General features: G+C 48.9%; 6 protein-coding genes across 6 annotated transcripts; 3 read left to right on the plus strand and 3 right to left on the minus strand.

Annotated features, from left to right (window-relative positions):
• Position 1: 1 nt before the first annotated feature.
• Positions 2–1,344, plus strand: PV08_11060 (uncharacterized protein; the record flags this gene model as incomplete). The annotated part of the gene is made up of 3 exons (XM_016385372.1): positions 2–242; positions 294–386; positions 437–1,344. The coding sequence occupies 3 exons, from the start codon at positions 2–4 to the stop codon at positions 1,342–1,344; spliced, it is 1,242 nt and encodes a 413-aa protein (XP_016230316.1).
• A 395-nt stretch (positions 1,345–1,739) lies between these two features.
• Positions 1,740–3,798, minus strand: PV08_11061 (uncharacterized protein; the record flags this gene model as incomplete). The annotated part of the gene is made up of 2 exons (XM_016385373.1): positions 1,740–2,127; positions 2,186–3,798. 2 exons carry the CDS (start codon positions 3,796–3,798, stop codon positions 1,740–1,742), a joined length of 2,001 nt encoding a protein of 666 aa, XP_016230317.1.
• A 1,031-nt stretch (positions 3,799–4,829) lies between these two features.
• On the minus strand, positions 4,830–5,566 carry PV08_11062 (uncharacterized protein; the record flags this gene model as incomplete). The annotated part of the gene is made up of 2 exons (XM_016385374.1): positions 4,830–5,191; positions 5,269–5,566. The coding sequence occupies 2 exons, from the start codon at positions 5,564–5,566 to the stop codon at positions 4,830–4,832; spliced, it is 660 nt and encodes a 219-aa protein (XP_016230318.1).
• Positions 5,567–5,952: 386 nt separating this feature from the next.
• On the plus strand, positions 5,953–7,014 carry PV08_11063 (uncharacterized protein; the record flags this gene model as incomplete). The annotated part of the gene is made up of 2 exons (XM_016385375.1): positions 5,953–6,594; positions 6,667–7,014. 2 exons carry the CDS (start codon positions 5,953–5,955, stop codon positions 7,012–7,014), a joined length of 990 nt encoding a protein of 329 aa, XP_016230319.1.
• Positions 7,015–7,137: 123 nt separating this feature from the next.
• PV08_11064 (uncharacterized protein) lies at positions 7,138–8,310 on the minus strand (the record flags this gene model as incomplete). The annotated part of the gene is made up of 4 exons (XM_016385376.1): positions 7,138–7,396; positions 7,460–7,870; positions 7,940–8,194; positions 8,252–8,310. The coding sequence occupies 4 exons, from the start codon at positions 8,308–8,310 to the stop codon at positions 7,138–7,140; spliced, it is 984 nt and encodes a 327-aa protein (XP_016230320.1).
• A 3,295-nt stretch (positions 8,311–11,605) lies between these two features.
• Positions 11,606–13,368, plus strand: PV08_11065 (uncharacterized protein; the record flags this gene model as incomplete). The annotated part of the gene is made up of 4 exons (XM_016385377.1): positions 11,606–11,801; positions 11,866–12,128; positions 12,180–12,905; positions 12,973–13,368. 4 exons carry the CDS (start codon positions 11,606–11,608, stop codon positions 13,366–13,368), a joined length of 1,581 nt encoding a protein of 526 aa, XP_016230321.1.
• Positions 13,369–13,480: the final 112 nt, after the last annotated feature.

A 13,480-nucleotide genomic window follows, 5' to 3' on the forward strand; every position in this document is an offset into this window, starting at 1 on the left:
CATGGACAGCTTTGAACACGCTGAGTCTGTTTCTGATGCGTATCCCGAACGAGGATGGAAAGCCTATGGCGTCACTCTTGGCGCCTGGTTCATTCTCTTTCCAGCCTCAGGCCTCCTCAATTCTACCGGTATCTTTCAGGCTTGGCTGCTGGGGAATGATCTCAAAATGTACAGAGAAAGTGAGGTTGCATGGATATTCAGTGTATTTGCCTTTTTGTTCTTTTTTGGGGGGTTTTTCGTCGGTATCGTATCATCGCCGGTGTTGTCTTGTCCCTAAGCTCACGAATGGCCAGGCCCGTTGTTTGACAAGTTTGGCCCCAAGATTCTTCTCCCCACAGGAACTGTCGGCGTTGTGACTGCCTTCATATGTGGTAGTTTTTGCAAGAGTATGTACCTGACTCATTCTACCATACTGGATTCCGAGGCTGACAGACAGGCTATTATCAATACATGCTCGCTTTGGGTTGCCTCGGCGGTGGAGCATCGTCTATTCTGTGGACTTCAAGTATCGCAACCCTTGGCCACTGGTTCCAACAGAATCGAGCTCTAGCGACAGGTCTGGCAACAACTGCAGGTGGCGTGGGAGGGGTTGCTTTCCCTCTGCTGTTCGGACGGCTGTCACAAAAAGTGGGATTTCTTTGGACCATGCGCTGCTTCGCGCTCATCAGCACACTCTGTTTTGTCCTGGGCTTGTCCCTGTTGCGAACACGTCTACCCCGCAACTCGCAGGCTCGACTAGTTCTCGACTGGCGCGGATTCGCAGATCTTCGCTTTGTACTTACCATGATGGCTATATTCATCTTGGATTGGGCAGTGTTGGTGCCGCCAGCGTACATCACCTTGTATGCCACCACTGAGAACCTACACCAGATTTCACAGCACATACTTGCTGTTCTCAACGCAGCTTCGATTCTCGGACGGTGTCTGCCAGGATTTATCGCTGACAAGGTTGGACGATTCAATGTCATGATAGTCTGTTCTGCAATGTGCACGCTGTCCATTCTGGGACTCTGGCTCCTTCTCGGATCTCGCATGGCTGGATTGCTTTCTTTCGCCGTGATATATGGGTTCTTTAGTGGTTCAGCTTACAGCCTCACACCAGTATGTGTTGCTCAACTCTGCAGGACGGAGGAATACGCGAGTCGATACGGCACAGCCTACGGAGTCGTCAGCGTTGCGACGTTGGCGGGAGTCCCCATTTCCGGCAACATTTTGAGAACAGGCAACGGAGAAAATTATAGCGCACTCATCTGGTTCTGTGGTGCTGCATATGCCGCATCAGCTGCGGTTTTCATACTCGCTCGTGGTTTCGGTGTTGGTTGGAGTCCTGCTATCAAGTTTTGACTCGATTCGTCTTTGATCTCAACTCGGAGACATTTAGTATCATCAAGCATTATCTTTCTATGCACACCATGTACGTATGGGATGTAGTTATCAGAGAAATTTCAAAGCATTATGCCGGACGAACAACTTTCGGATTCCAAGTCTATTTCTTGAACATGTCTTTCGAGGTCTTAACTAAGCTTCAAACCTCGCTTCTCTGAGAGCTCCCTTGGATCTTCAGTGAGAATGGCTTGGTGGTATCGTTCTTCTAATTTGAATTCTACTTTAGGTAGGAAGACATTGTTATCGTATTTATCACTGCTATTCAACTCGACTTCTGCCATACGAGCCTTATCATGTCATTATAACCCGACCCACGAGAGCGGTCAGAATGACATGTTGAGAAGGATCTATATTTACTCAGTTTTCGGTAAGACCGCGTTGCTTTTCGAGGCATCCTGAGTACTGAAAGAGCGCGAGGATTGAGGATCTTCTGTAGTTTGACGATCAGCTTGCTCAACGGCCGAAGCCTCCAGCAACCTCAGCTTTATTGATTCCCCCTGCGCTGTCACATCGGCCTTCGTCGCCTTGGCCAGTGCGACCTGTTCATCTCTGGCGCGTCGATTAGTGTCGACGTATGAAGATCTCCGACGAGCTGAGTTATGGTTTGCGTACGCATCCAGTAGATTGTCGAGGATTATAATGACAAAGTATGCCAACATGATGACCGTGACAGTCCATGCAGATAAGATGAATCCTGAAGTTGACGGTGTGTCGCTAAGTAATAGAGCGGCAGTCGTTGTGCTGCAAGACACAGATAAGTTAGGCCTAGTATCTTCAAAGTTGACTTGTTCCAACCTACCAGAGCCCAATTCCCACAACAAGTCTGAGTACAATGCTGACCCATTCCTCACGGGATTTCTTCGTCTTGCCGAACCAGTATAGCACTGCAAGGAGCACCGCAAACACGCCAGCAGCAATATAATAGTAATATAGGACCGTCCAGAAAATGCCCAGTTGAGGTTCCCAGGTTGCGTCTCCTTCATCGACTTCAATACCAAAAGCTGCAAAAACCAGATCGAACATGCTGTCTCGTATCTCACCGATGTATTCATCGCGGCCGCTGCTGTCGTTTGCAGAGATTTGACGAATATCAGACAGAGAATCGTTAACGAAGTTTTCAACACCGAGCCTGTACAACGTCTCATGCTTGAAGTGGTGAGTGAAAGTTTCGAGCTTCTCTTGGAGATATTCGACGACTTCGTCATTGGTTGAGTTCGCCATATCGTGGGTGGCTACTGACTCGACTCTGACTGCTTCAAGAAGATACCTCATAATGACTTTCCATAGGATCAGGGTAGCGTTGCCCTCTGAAACTAGAATTAGAGCTGTGTGTAGTGGGAAGTGAAGGATGGCCCATACTTGCTGTCGAATGGTACCAAAGCGGTCGTGGTCGATCTGATCAAAGTACAGGATCCATACGAAGTATAATAGCAAAACCGCTGAGATGGTTATGCCAAACACGCTTCCAGACGTGTTGACGGAATTCTGCAATACTTTGGAAATCGACCTCGTAATCCCTATGATACCCTCGCCCATGATGATGAGCGTTAGCAGCCCAATGCGCTCGACGAGGTGAGTTTTTTTGAAGCTGATAGATCTCCAAATGCAAGAGATGGTGATCACCCCAATAGCCTCGACACAGACAATAATATAATGAGAGATGTACACTGGTGGTCCACCGGAGTGTGAAGTGCTTCTGTCGGGTTCGGTACTCTCATCGTTAAGGTTAAAGGCAAAAAAGGTCCCAAGGAAAGCCATGGCTGAAAGGAAAAGAGTTGCAATTGTCGAGAGAAGGGGTACCCGAGTCCTAGGATACTTGCGGACATAGAGTAGGACAACAATATATTGGATTGCAAGAGCAAGTCGTGAACACATCAAAATGATTGAGAGTGAACGAAAAGTCCTAAGATGCTCCGAAACGTCTCCGGTGTTGTAGTTGGCACCGCAGGCGGCGATCCCAGTCATGGCAGCGAATGCGATAGCCTTACATATCCGGGTGAAGACCGAATCCGCAGCAAAGCGGACGTCGAATAGCGAAGTCTCCAACCAAGTAAACCACACGATTGCGAAGAAGCCAACATAATTTCGAAGTGATTGTCCATTAATGATCTCGTGGTCGGTCGTGAAACTGGTGAGATTGGCGACGAGAAAGAGATCATAGAAGAGCTCGATCTTACTCGATTCGTGGTCATGTCTGAAGTGCGGAAGCTCGTCGTCTGAAAGGGAGGACCGGTCCGATATCGATTGATTGTCAGTCTCCTCGGCGGGTTTGTGATCTACTCCTGAAGACAGCGCGTATTCTCCAGAAGTTTTCGAAGACGATTCGAGAGGAGAAGCAATCCAGCGCACAGTTTTCCGGCGAATTCCATCGTGTGCAGACTGTCGTCTTCGAAAGAGTTGAGAGGTACTCATAGGTTCAGGTAACAACAACAGGAGAATCGTATGGAGAAAATTCCCGTTTCGTGACTGGAAGGAAAATACTAGCGCAAACCAGAAGGTCTAAATGAAATGGCACAAGCCGAATCTGCTTCGCTCTATCAAAACAGCAGACAACAAAGGTCGTACATATCTTGGCTGAAGTTCTGCGGCGGAACCCATGGTTTTATGGGATTATTCAGCGTCTCAAGAACAAGAACACAGAGCAGGGTCTCAGCTGAACTTATAGGTGTAAGGTGGCGCTCGTGTTCGAACCTAAAACGCAGTCGAAGTCGTCCGTGCTCAGCAGGATTGGAGGCTTCATTGAGACTAAAAGTTTCAACACGGACGCCTTGGTCAATAATTGGCAAATTCTGCGTTTGCCAATTCTTTGCCAATTGTCAAGAAAGATCAACATGCTTCATCGTGTTCAATGAAGGTTGGAAATGTATCGACGATTTCGCTTATCAATACTCGTTCATGAAATTATGGTAGTCCTGGGAATAAATAAGTCATGAGAGATTTCCGTCGAAGGAATTCGCTGGGCTGCAAGTGTAAGCGAGCCAAGAGCCTGGATTGATTGCCGGCCGCACCGGCCACATGGGGCTTCGCAGGCCGTCCTAGACCTAAAGATAGTATAAGGTCTGTGCCCCTAGAAGGCGAGTTGAAGTTCAAGGGCGCCGACAAGGATATTGGCAGATTTCGATCACTTGTTAAAACTTGATGGCAAAGTTTCTCAGAGAAGGGATCTAGTCGTGTTCTATGGAACTATTCCTGTTAGACAAATATGCCAGCCCAATGGCAGAAGAAAAGCTTAGACTCGAAGTCCCCGGTGACATCAGATCGCTCGGAATTCGCTCCCATTGATATCCATCATCTCTTCTACGGTTTGGCGCAGAGGTTCGAGATAAGATGTCCCATCAGTCCATCGAGACCAAGAGTCTGGTGTCCTCCATTTAGATCGACCATTCTCACAGCAGCTTTGATATGATGCTTATACATAATAACGCTCGAGGTGGCCAGCTATGTCACTGTTTGTGAGCTACCTGGCCTGATGCAGGAGGATGTGCAAGCTCTGTGTCTCTTACCTCGTCATACGCTAGCATCAGGGTCTTTCCGACTGTGGCGTCACTGAAGACAACTTCGCTTGAGATGGCTTCTCTCAGCGACTTTGTGCACGAGAGCTTGTATTGACAAGCAAGCTGAACAAAATATTGCTGTTGCTGCGAATTTTGATGACTGTGATCCATATGCCGACAAGCCAGAAGAAATAAGGCGTCGAGAAGACCTACTTCTCTCAGTGCGAATGGCACCCATGTCTTCGTCATGGAATCCCGGTAAAGGTTGATATCTTCCTTACAGCGCATCAAGGGCACAACGACTGCGACATCTGTGGATTGAATAAGACAAGGCAGGCATTAGTCTTGTGTCATAGACCCAGACCACGAGGAGCTTGGGAAAACCTACAATGATCCAGGAGAAAATGCTCGATGGGCTTGAAGGGCCGGACAAAGCTCATAAACGGGTCTTTTCGACCAGCTGGTAGTGCGCCGATGAAGCGAAGACTTGTCATAGGTTCGCACTGGATACCGTGGGCTCTCACGACACTGGACTTTGAGGTCAAGTGCTTCGACTGGTGCTGTATGGTCTCGCGCCGTCGGGTCTCCCTGTGAACGGCGCGCGCGGAATGTGATCGAGCCGCTCGCCGCTGCTGCCTTTTGGCCGAGGCATTCCTGGTGTGACTCTGGTCGACGAAATGTAGCATACGTCTGGAGGGTGGCCTAGCGATTCCGGAGGGATTCTTTCTACCTGATACACGAGATATGCTAGGGTAAACAATAGAGGAGTCGGAGGGGTGTCGAGCGAGAATTGCTGACAAATATCGCCTTGTCCGCCAAGTCTTGATCCTTCCGCATTGGGAAGCGACTAGTCTATTTTTGGATTCTCCTACTCGGGCCTCCCTCGATGCTGCCCTGATGTTGACGTGTTGAGCACGTTGAGGAGATTCTGCGATGACAAGAATACGGTGAATCAGATTGGAAGTGTGATCGTTGGAGATGTATAAATGCGTGCTTCCCGGAATCACAACCGCGTAGATTGCATTGTTGCATTCTCTCCTCCCCCTCTACCCCCTCCCAGAATATCCATAGAATGGGTGGCACAGTTCTAATCACCGGAGCCAATGGTACATTAGGCCTTGAGTTCATTCGGGCCCTGCTTGAATCATACCCCCAGTACACGGTCGTCGGAAGCGTTCGAAATCCCTCAACAGAGTCTGACCCGAACACAGCCAACCTTGGGCGAATAATCAAAGAACACCCAGGAGCCAAGGTGCACATCCAGGCACTAGACCTCGGCAAGCTAGCAGAAGTGCGCAGTTTCACAGATCAACTATCAGCCCAGATCGATCAAGGACAGCTTCCACCACTCTCGGCCATAGTATGCAATGCCGCTGCCTGGTCCCTGGAGTCCGGGTTGAAGTTGACGTCAGACGGACTTGAAGCAACTTTCCAGGTCGCTCACTTATCGCATTATCTCTTGGTCCTGAAGCTACTAGGGAGTATGGACCTAAAATCTGCCCGTGTTGTTATGCTAGGTTCAATCACACACTACCCTGAAAAGGCAAACCCCATGTCAGCCTTTCGACCTGAGATCCCTGAAGATATCGAGATCCTTGCGAGGCCGAAGCCGGATCAGCCAGGAGAAGCACAAGATAGAGGATATCAGCGGTACGGGACCGCCAAGCTTTGCAATGTGACGTTCATGCATGACTTGAACAAGAGACTTCTAGCGGTATGTTGAGACTGTGTTCTGTTATCATTGGCCCCTGGTTTGACTGGACGACTGACATGAGACGGTCAATAGAATCCGCATCTATCATCTTTGACAGCAGTTGCAATGGATCCAGGCGGTCTCGCTGCATCCAGAGCTCAAGCCGAACAGAAAAAGACTGTCAGGAGAATCATGGCTGTCGTGAACTTCTGCATGCCCCTTTTGAAGCACCTTACCCAAACATTTAGACCCACTGCAGATGCGGCACGGGACCTTGTCGAAGTCAGTGTTGGAGCGGAGTTTGTTGGAAAGCGAGGGTACTATGTTGGCCGCAAAGCAGGTGATTCTGCTGCAATGAGCAGAGATCCTGAAGTTCAGACTAGACTATGGAATGCTTGCTGGAAGTGGTCCGGTCTCGAGTCCGATGAAACAGTCTTCTAGATTGATATACTTCTTCGCTGTCGAAGTCGGACTATTTTGCATTATGGAAGGAGAGACCAGATCATTCAGTAATAGAGTGGTATGCATAGAACCGTTTGGCTATCAGCATGGACCTGATTCAGCTTAATAATATGGCAGCACCCCATCGTATGGCATGTTTAGGAAGTATTCCACGGCGAAGTTGAAGAAGGTGGGGTCCTCCAATAACGCAGCGTGAGAAACCTGTGGCAAGATAAGCTGCCCAGCAAAAGGGATCCACGCAGCCATCGCGTCCGCCTGGTTCCTTGGAATAGTCACATCATGATCTCCATCGACAATCCAGACAGGGCACTTGATCTTGCCCAACGCAATAGGACCCCACGTTGGCTCAGAATCCCACATCCTGGAAGATCCTCCATCAGCTAAACGAGCTTTCTGATGTCATAAGGGTATAGACCACACTTACACATTGACCCCGTCCTCCATCGCAGAACAGTTTTCTGGGAGCGGGCTGAGAGCTTCACAAGAATACGCGGCCACAGGGGTGTCACGTTTAGTTATATTGAGAGTCGAGTAAGTCGTTCCGTTGGTACTGAAGTCGGAGTCGAGGTTTCCGGTGACTGAGTTAATGATAGGGTCATTTGTTCCTGGATTGCTCATGTTTGCTTGAGGATTTGCTCCATGGGCAAACACTCGGTCAATTCGATGGGTGTAGTTCATGGCTAAATCAAGGCCAGTGATAGCGCCATCGCTCCAACCTACAACAGCCACTCGTGAGATGTTGAGATGGTCCAATAGCGCAATCGCGTCGCGCGCAAAGTCATCATAATGGAACTCGGTAAAGTTCTTGTATGGACTCCGACCTTGTCCGCGGGTGCTGGAGCCAAGTAGTCTGTCAGCATCAACCTTTTACGGCAACCCAACCCACACTTAGGGTAATACTCACTCCTGTAAGATAACTCGACGGCTCCGGGCTAGAAAGTTGGCCTGGCGGTACATCTGATTGCTATTTCCAATACCACCATGCAGAAGGAGGACTGGTGTATGATTGGAAGGCTTCCCCATTGTGGTGTACCACAAATCAACTCCCGAAGATAAATTCAGGTATTCGCCTTTGTCGCCATTCGACAGGGGTCCAGGCTGAGGCCACCATTCCCACCGAACAACAGAAGCATTGTAGTCTTTCGATGGCAAGGTATCGCTGCGCGTGGGTCAGCTTGTGTGATAGTGGAAATTCTTCAATTAGGCACAGTCATACCCAGACACCACTGCATTCAAGAGCACAATACTCGTAAGGGCGGTGGAAAGGAGATGCATATTGGCAGGAGTTAGTCAGTGGGGTGCAAATCTGAGACCCTGTGCAGTTAAATAGAGCGTTGCTCGCCGTCACTACGCGATAAATGCCTTTTGGGAAGCGAGATCAGAAAACATAGAGGCGACCTGTTCTGTTATATGCACCTGCCTATCAGGCTACGAACCCTAAGCAATGCCATGAGTTGACTAATGAAGCTTAACTTAGAGGCTTATCGTGAATGGGTACCAAGTTTGGCCCGATGTAGCCCTTTGATATCAATTCGCTTAGCTAGACTGGCGCATGGTTCCTGGTAAGAAGTTTAATCATACACTCATCCACTTCACCGGGCCGCCGATCATACATTATGAAGTTTGTTATGTCAGGTTATATTGGAAATAGCTCCTCTTCATCACTCTAGGTGTAGCTATGTTGAAGGGGTTTGAAATGTATTGCCAAGGGGAGTTGAATGGCAGCGAAACCTCGCAAAGATAAACCATACGAGTAACGTACTGGCTGAAGAAAACTGATTCAGTATCATTCTACAGGGCACGATCTCACGGGCACCACTGAAGGAAGTGATATTGTTCAAATACTACCTTATATTTGGCCATCTCAGCGAATCAACCCTACAGAACAATAAGTATTCCTCCTACACAAGTTCAACTTTTGTCGATCGTCGAGAGCTATTTCGCAGACCCTTGCTCAACTCGACATCAAGGTTACATTCGACCCTCAATACTCGCTTGAGACTCGGTAAGTCTAACCAGCAGTAGACAACTCCCCAACCTTAGTTCGAGTTTCTCTCGCAATCAACTGCCATTTGTTACAAGTAGCTCGAGCTCGAGTTGAGTCGATGGCGCACAAATCCGAGGAAAGTAGACCGGCTTTCGAGTTTCAATATTGAGCCTATCAGATGTCGATGATTAGTCCAATTATGGCCCACAAATTGCAGCTTACTTTGAGTAAAGCTGATGGTATTGGTTCCAGTAAGCCACTTCCGGCACGATTCCCCAGGCCATAGGACAAACAGCGTTGAATATGAGGTCATAGATAGGACTTAGCCCCTACTCGTAGAATGCACGTAGAAGACTGTCGAACAGCTTTAATTCACAGAGATAAGAAAGATATCAGGAATTTGCTTGTTCGACGGCCCGAAGTCACGCCTCTAGTAACACTCTTGGTGTCAGTGCCTTAACTTTCTTATGTTTTCCGGTGTGAATCCCGATGTTGACAGATCTAGAGTTTCATGTCGGTGCTGTTATGCGAGCGAGCATACTGGATGTCCACAAGTGCCACCGAGAAACTCACCGAGGGTGGGTAAGTACCTGATTTTGCGCGTATCAAGATCAAATCATCACAGTGCCTCAACTTCTGACAACCTCCAGATCAGAAGGGTACGACTGGGTCAGGATGAACCACCCCATCACCTGCTACGTCATTCCTTAGACTTCCCTAGCCGCGTGATTATCGCCACTTACTCTGAAGCCGTGGCCAGCCTGGATCTGTGTCCATCTTGGATCCTGATCCAGCTCCAAATGGTGCGTTGAACCTTTAAATTCTACGTCATCTCACAGTGGTATTTATGGCTCGACTGAAGGGTAGTCGTACGAGAAGCCCTGCGGTAGGGTGTTGCATCAGACGCCCTTTAGACGAAGTCTGTCCCTGGTGGTCATGGCCGACATACTAGGTGACCAGGATGCCTAAGCATAGAAAATGTTAAATCAGCTACATCGACACCAATTTTGATGGGATTTGACACACATAGGTGCCAGTACCACAACTCACACATGTCCGTTCTGAGAGCCGAGCGATCAAGACTTGAAGATGGCTTCTCCACGGAGAAAACTCAGTTCACGATTCACCGGTAGAAGGAATGCCATCCTACAGCGATATCTTAGACTTGAGCGGGTCAGCGGCTGTTATCAGCGAGGCCTAACCCTTCCATTCTGAGTATCCCGCCAGGATTCGACGAGACTCTTGAGATTGATCGAGCCAAAATACATAGGTGATCCAAGTGTCTTATCCACTAAGCCAGTCTGAGCAGACGTTTTCCTGCTGACCAGCCATGTCAATTGTTCTTCGAACCTTGTAGAGCCTCTCAGGCTACTTCGAGGAGGCTCAATAGGATCGACGAAACCCCAGGCAGACTATCGAAACGTGGGGAAGGCTGTACTGTACCATAACCTCGGGAGAGGGAGCCCCAAAAGGCGGGGTAACTAGTGTCCACTAGGAGATTAGACGCACTACGTTCCTTGAGTTATTGGGAATAACCCAATAACCTCAACTCCTTGCTTCATGTCAGGCCATTCAAGGCCGGTGAAGTACAGCTAGCGCATACAGGAAGGCTCGTGTGACGCTGCCTGGGCGCACCTATACTTCTTGTCCCTTGGTAATAGGGACATTACTAGGCCGAGAACGTCGCGAAGTTCCTGTGTCTCTGCGGGCGCATTCAAGCGATTGTGCCACGGCAGTCGCAGAATGTCTGTGACTGGATCAAGGCCAGCTCCAACTCATCAATTCGAACGAGGGATATGTGTGAATGTGAAGCATGGGCAGCCAATGACCGGATACTTCTGTCTCAGACTGGTGATGAGGCCGCTCTACCCAACAATCAAATCCAGGTGTCCCGAAGCCAATCTTCACGCTGTGACACTTGTTGTGGAAGACCCATACGGTAAATTTGTGATGGGGGAACAGAACTACGCTCTAAGCTTGAGGGACTGGCAAATATCTGAGTGATGTTGCAATGCTTGATGCCAGAAGGAGGCGCCAGGAACAATCGGTGAGCTGAAACGACCAGAAGCAGCAGAACAGAATCAGTTGTTGGAGTCAAGGAGAAAGCAACTGTCAAGCCATAATAGCCTTCAAGCTATGAGAGTCGAATCTGGTCTGGACTTCTCCATGTGTGGTACACAGTCGGCCCATACCCCACGGCCCACCGGTTGATAACCGAGGCCATAGCCCGGATTTATCTAATATATCATGACAAGATATTGGCTTTGACTTTTACTTGGCTGAACTCGTAAAGCTTAACTGGGAAGAGAGTCAAGAAAGTCGGAGTCAGAATGAAAATGGTCCTCCCCGATCTTTACCCCTTGCGTGCGATTTTTCCCTTTCTTGTCTGCAAACGCCCTGATAACCGAGGAAGTGGCCCCGATTCGATTAGTCTGGGGTAGACGACTTACTCTTGGTCAGTAAAAGAGCGTCGATACTTAATCCCTCTTTAGGTCACTGCAAGTAGCACATCTTCCTCAACTCCGCACAAACCCCTTGACTGTTGGAAAATACTGTCTGCTTGGTCGGACCTGTCCAGTCACAATGGGTAAGCTCATCCCCAATGCTTTCAATCTGCTGGTGGTTATCTATGTCGCACTTGGATCAACGGCATGCTCCTATGGCATGGCCATCATTGGCAGCACCATTGGACAACCTACTTTTTTCACGAGTCTGGGCCTCGCGGTAGCCGGCGAACCCGGTTACTCTGTGACAGCAGCGTGGCTCGGAGCCTTCAATGGTACGTTATAATGTCGCTCCGATGTCTTTGGGGATGAAGTGTGTCTGATTAGGCTCGTTCAAAGGCGTCAATGCTGCTGGCTCAGCCATTGGGGCAATCGCATCGTCTTACTTTGCCGACAAGTATAGTCGGAGAGCCACCATTCAAGGCGGAGCTCTGGTTCTCATTGTTGGCGCAGCATTATGTGCCGGATCTGTCAACACCGGGATGTTCACTGCAGGCCGTATTATCAATGGTCTTGGTATCGGGACTCTCGTTGCCATCATCCCGATTTATCAGGCAGAGGTCAGCACGCCAGAGTCTCGGGGATTCATGGTATCCATGCATGTGAGGGTCCACTACTCCAGTATCGCCCGTACAAACTAACTTTCTTCCCAGGGTGTCATGTTCGCGGTCGGCTATTCTCTCCAAGCATGGATTAGTTTCGGTGTATCCTTCATGACATCTGGAGGATCAACCTCGACATTCCCATGGCGATTCCCAATCGCTTTCCAGATGGCGCCAGCCCTCTTTCTTGTGTTGGGATCCTTCTGGCTACCTTACAGCCCTCGTTGGTTGATGTTGAAAGGCCGTAGTGAGGAAGCTCTCGACGTCTTGATTCGTTTACATAGGACCAAGAAAGATCCGGAGAGCACCCTTGCTCGGAGGGAATTCTACCAACTCCAAAAGCAGACCGAATTGGACCAGCACCTAGCGGCAAATACATCACGATTCGAGCTGTTCAAGACTCCTGCAAACCGCAAACGAGCATTGATCGGATTCATGGTCATGTGGAACAACCAGTTCACCGGAGTCTTGGTCATAGCCAACTACGGGATCATCTTGTATCAATCTCTCGGCATGACATCGTACTGGCCCTTGCTATTGACATGCTTGTGGCTCACCAGCACTTTCCCAGGCAATCTTTTCTGTGCCTTCTTCGTTGAGAGATTCGGAAGACGACTGTTTATGCTGATTGGGTTGAGTGGTATTCTCGTGTGTCTAATATGTGAAGCTGCACTACAGGCGGTATTTCTGGGAACCGACAATCGTGCAGGTCAGAACGCGGCTATATTTTTCATTTTTCTCTTCATTACCCCATTCTGGAGCACATTCATGGACGCGGTAAGTTTTGCTCGTCACTTACTGAATCATTGCCGTGTTGTCATGAACTGACTATTGAATGCTCCAGAGCCAATTCCTCTACGTCTCTGAAATATTTCCTAACCATATCCGCTCTCAAGGAACCACTTTTTCCATTGCAGGCCTCTATCTCGCGGATATCATCATCCTGGTTGCTGGCCCAACTGCACTTAACAATATCGGATGGAAGTTCTTCATCGTGTTTATCGTCCCGACTTTCCTCCACATAATCTTTGTTTACTTCATGTGTCCAGAGACCAAGGGTCGATCATTAGAGGATATCAGTGCTCAATTTGGTGAACAGGTGGCCATTCATTACTATGGAGCAACCGAACAGGAGAAGGCCGAGTTTGAAGCTGCTGCTACAGGGGGAAAAGGGAACTTCACTCATGCAGAGACAGTCGCCGAGGTTCAAGAGGTTCAAACAGTGGAGAGGGTCAAATGAGGACGATGTCCGCACTGCTAATTTCCCAGTTCGAAGCTTGGATGTTGAATTGGTTCGGTGGAATATTTCGTGGCCAAATATAGATGCTCGAGACAACATCGAAGAGTTGAGG

The sequence above is a fragment of the Exophiala spinifera genome (assembly GCF_000836115.1).
Source record: "Exophiala spinifera strain CBS 89968 unplaced genomic scaffold supercont1.9, whole genome shotgun sequence".
Classification (NCBI taxonomy): Eukaryota; Fungi; Ascomycota; class Eurotiomycetes; order Chaetothyriales; family Herpotrichiellaceae; genus Exophiala; species Exophiala spinifera.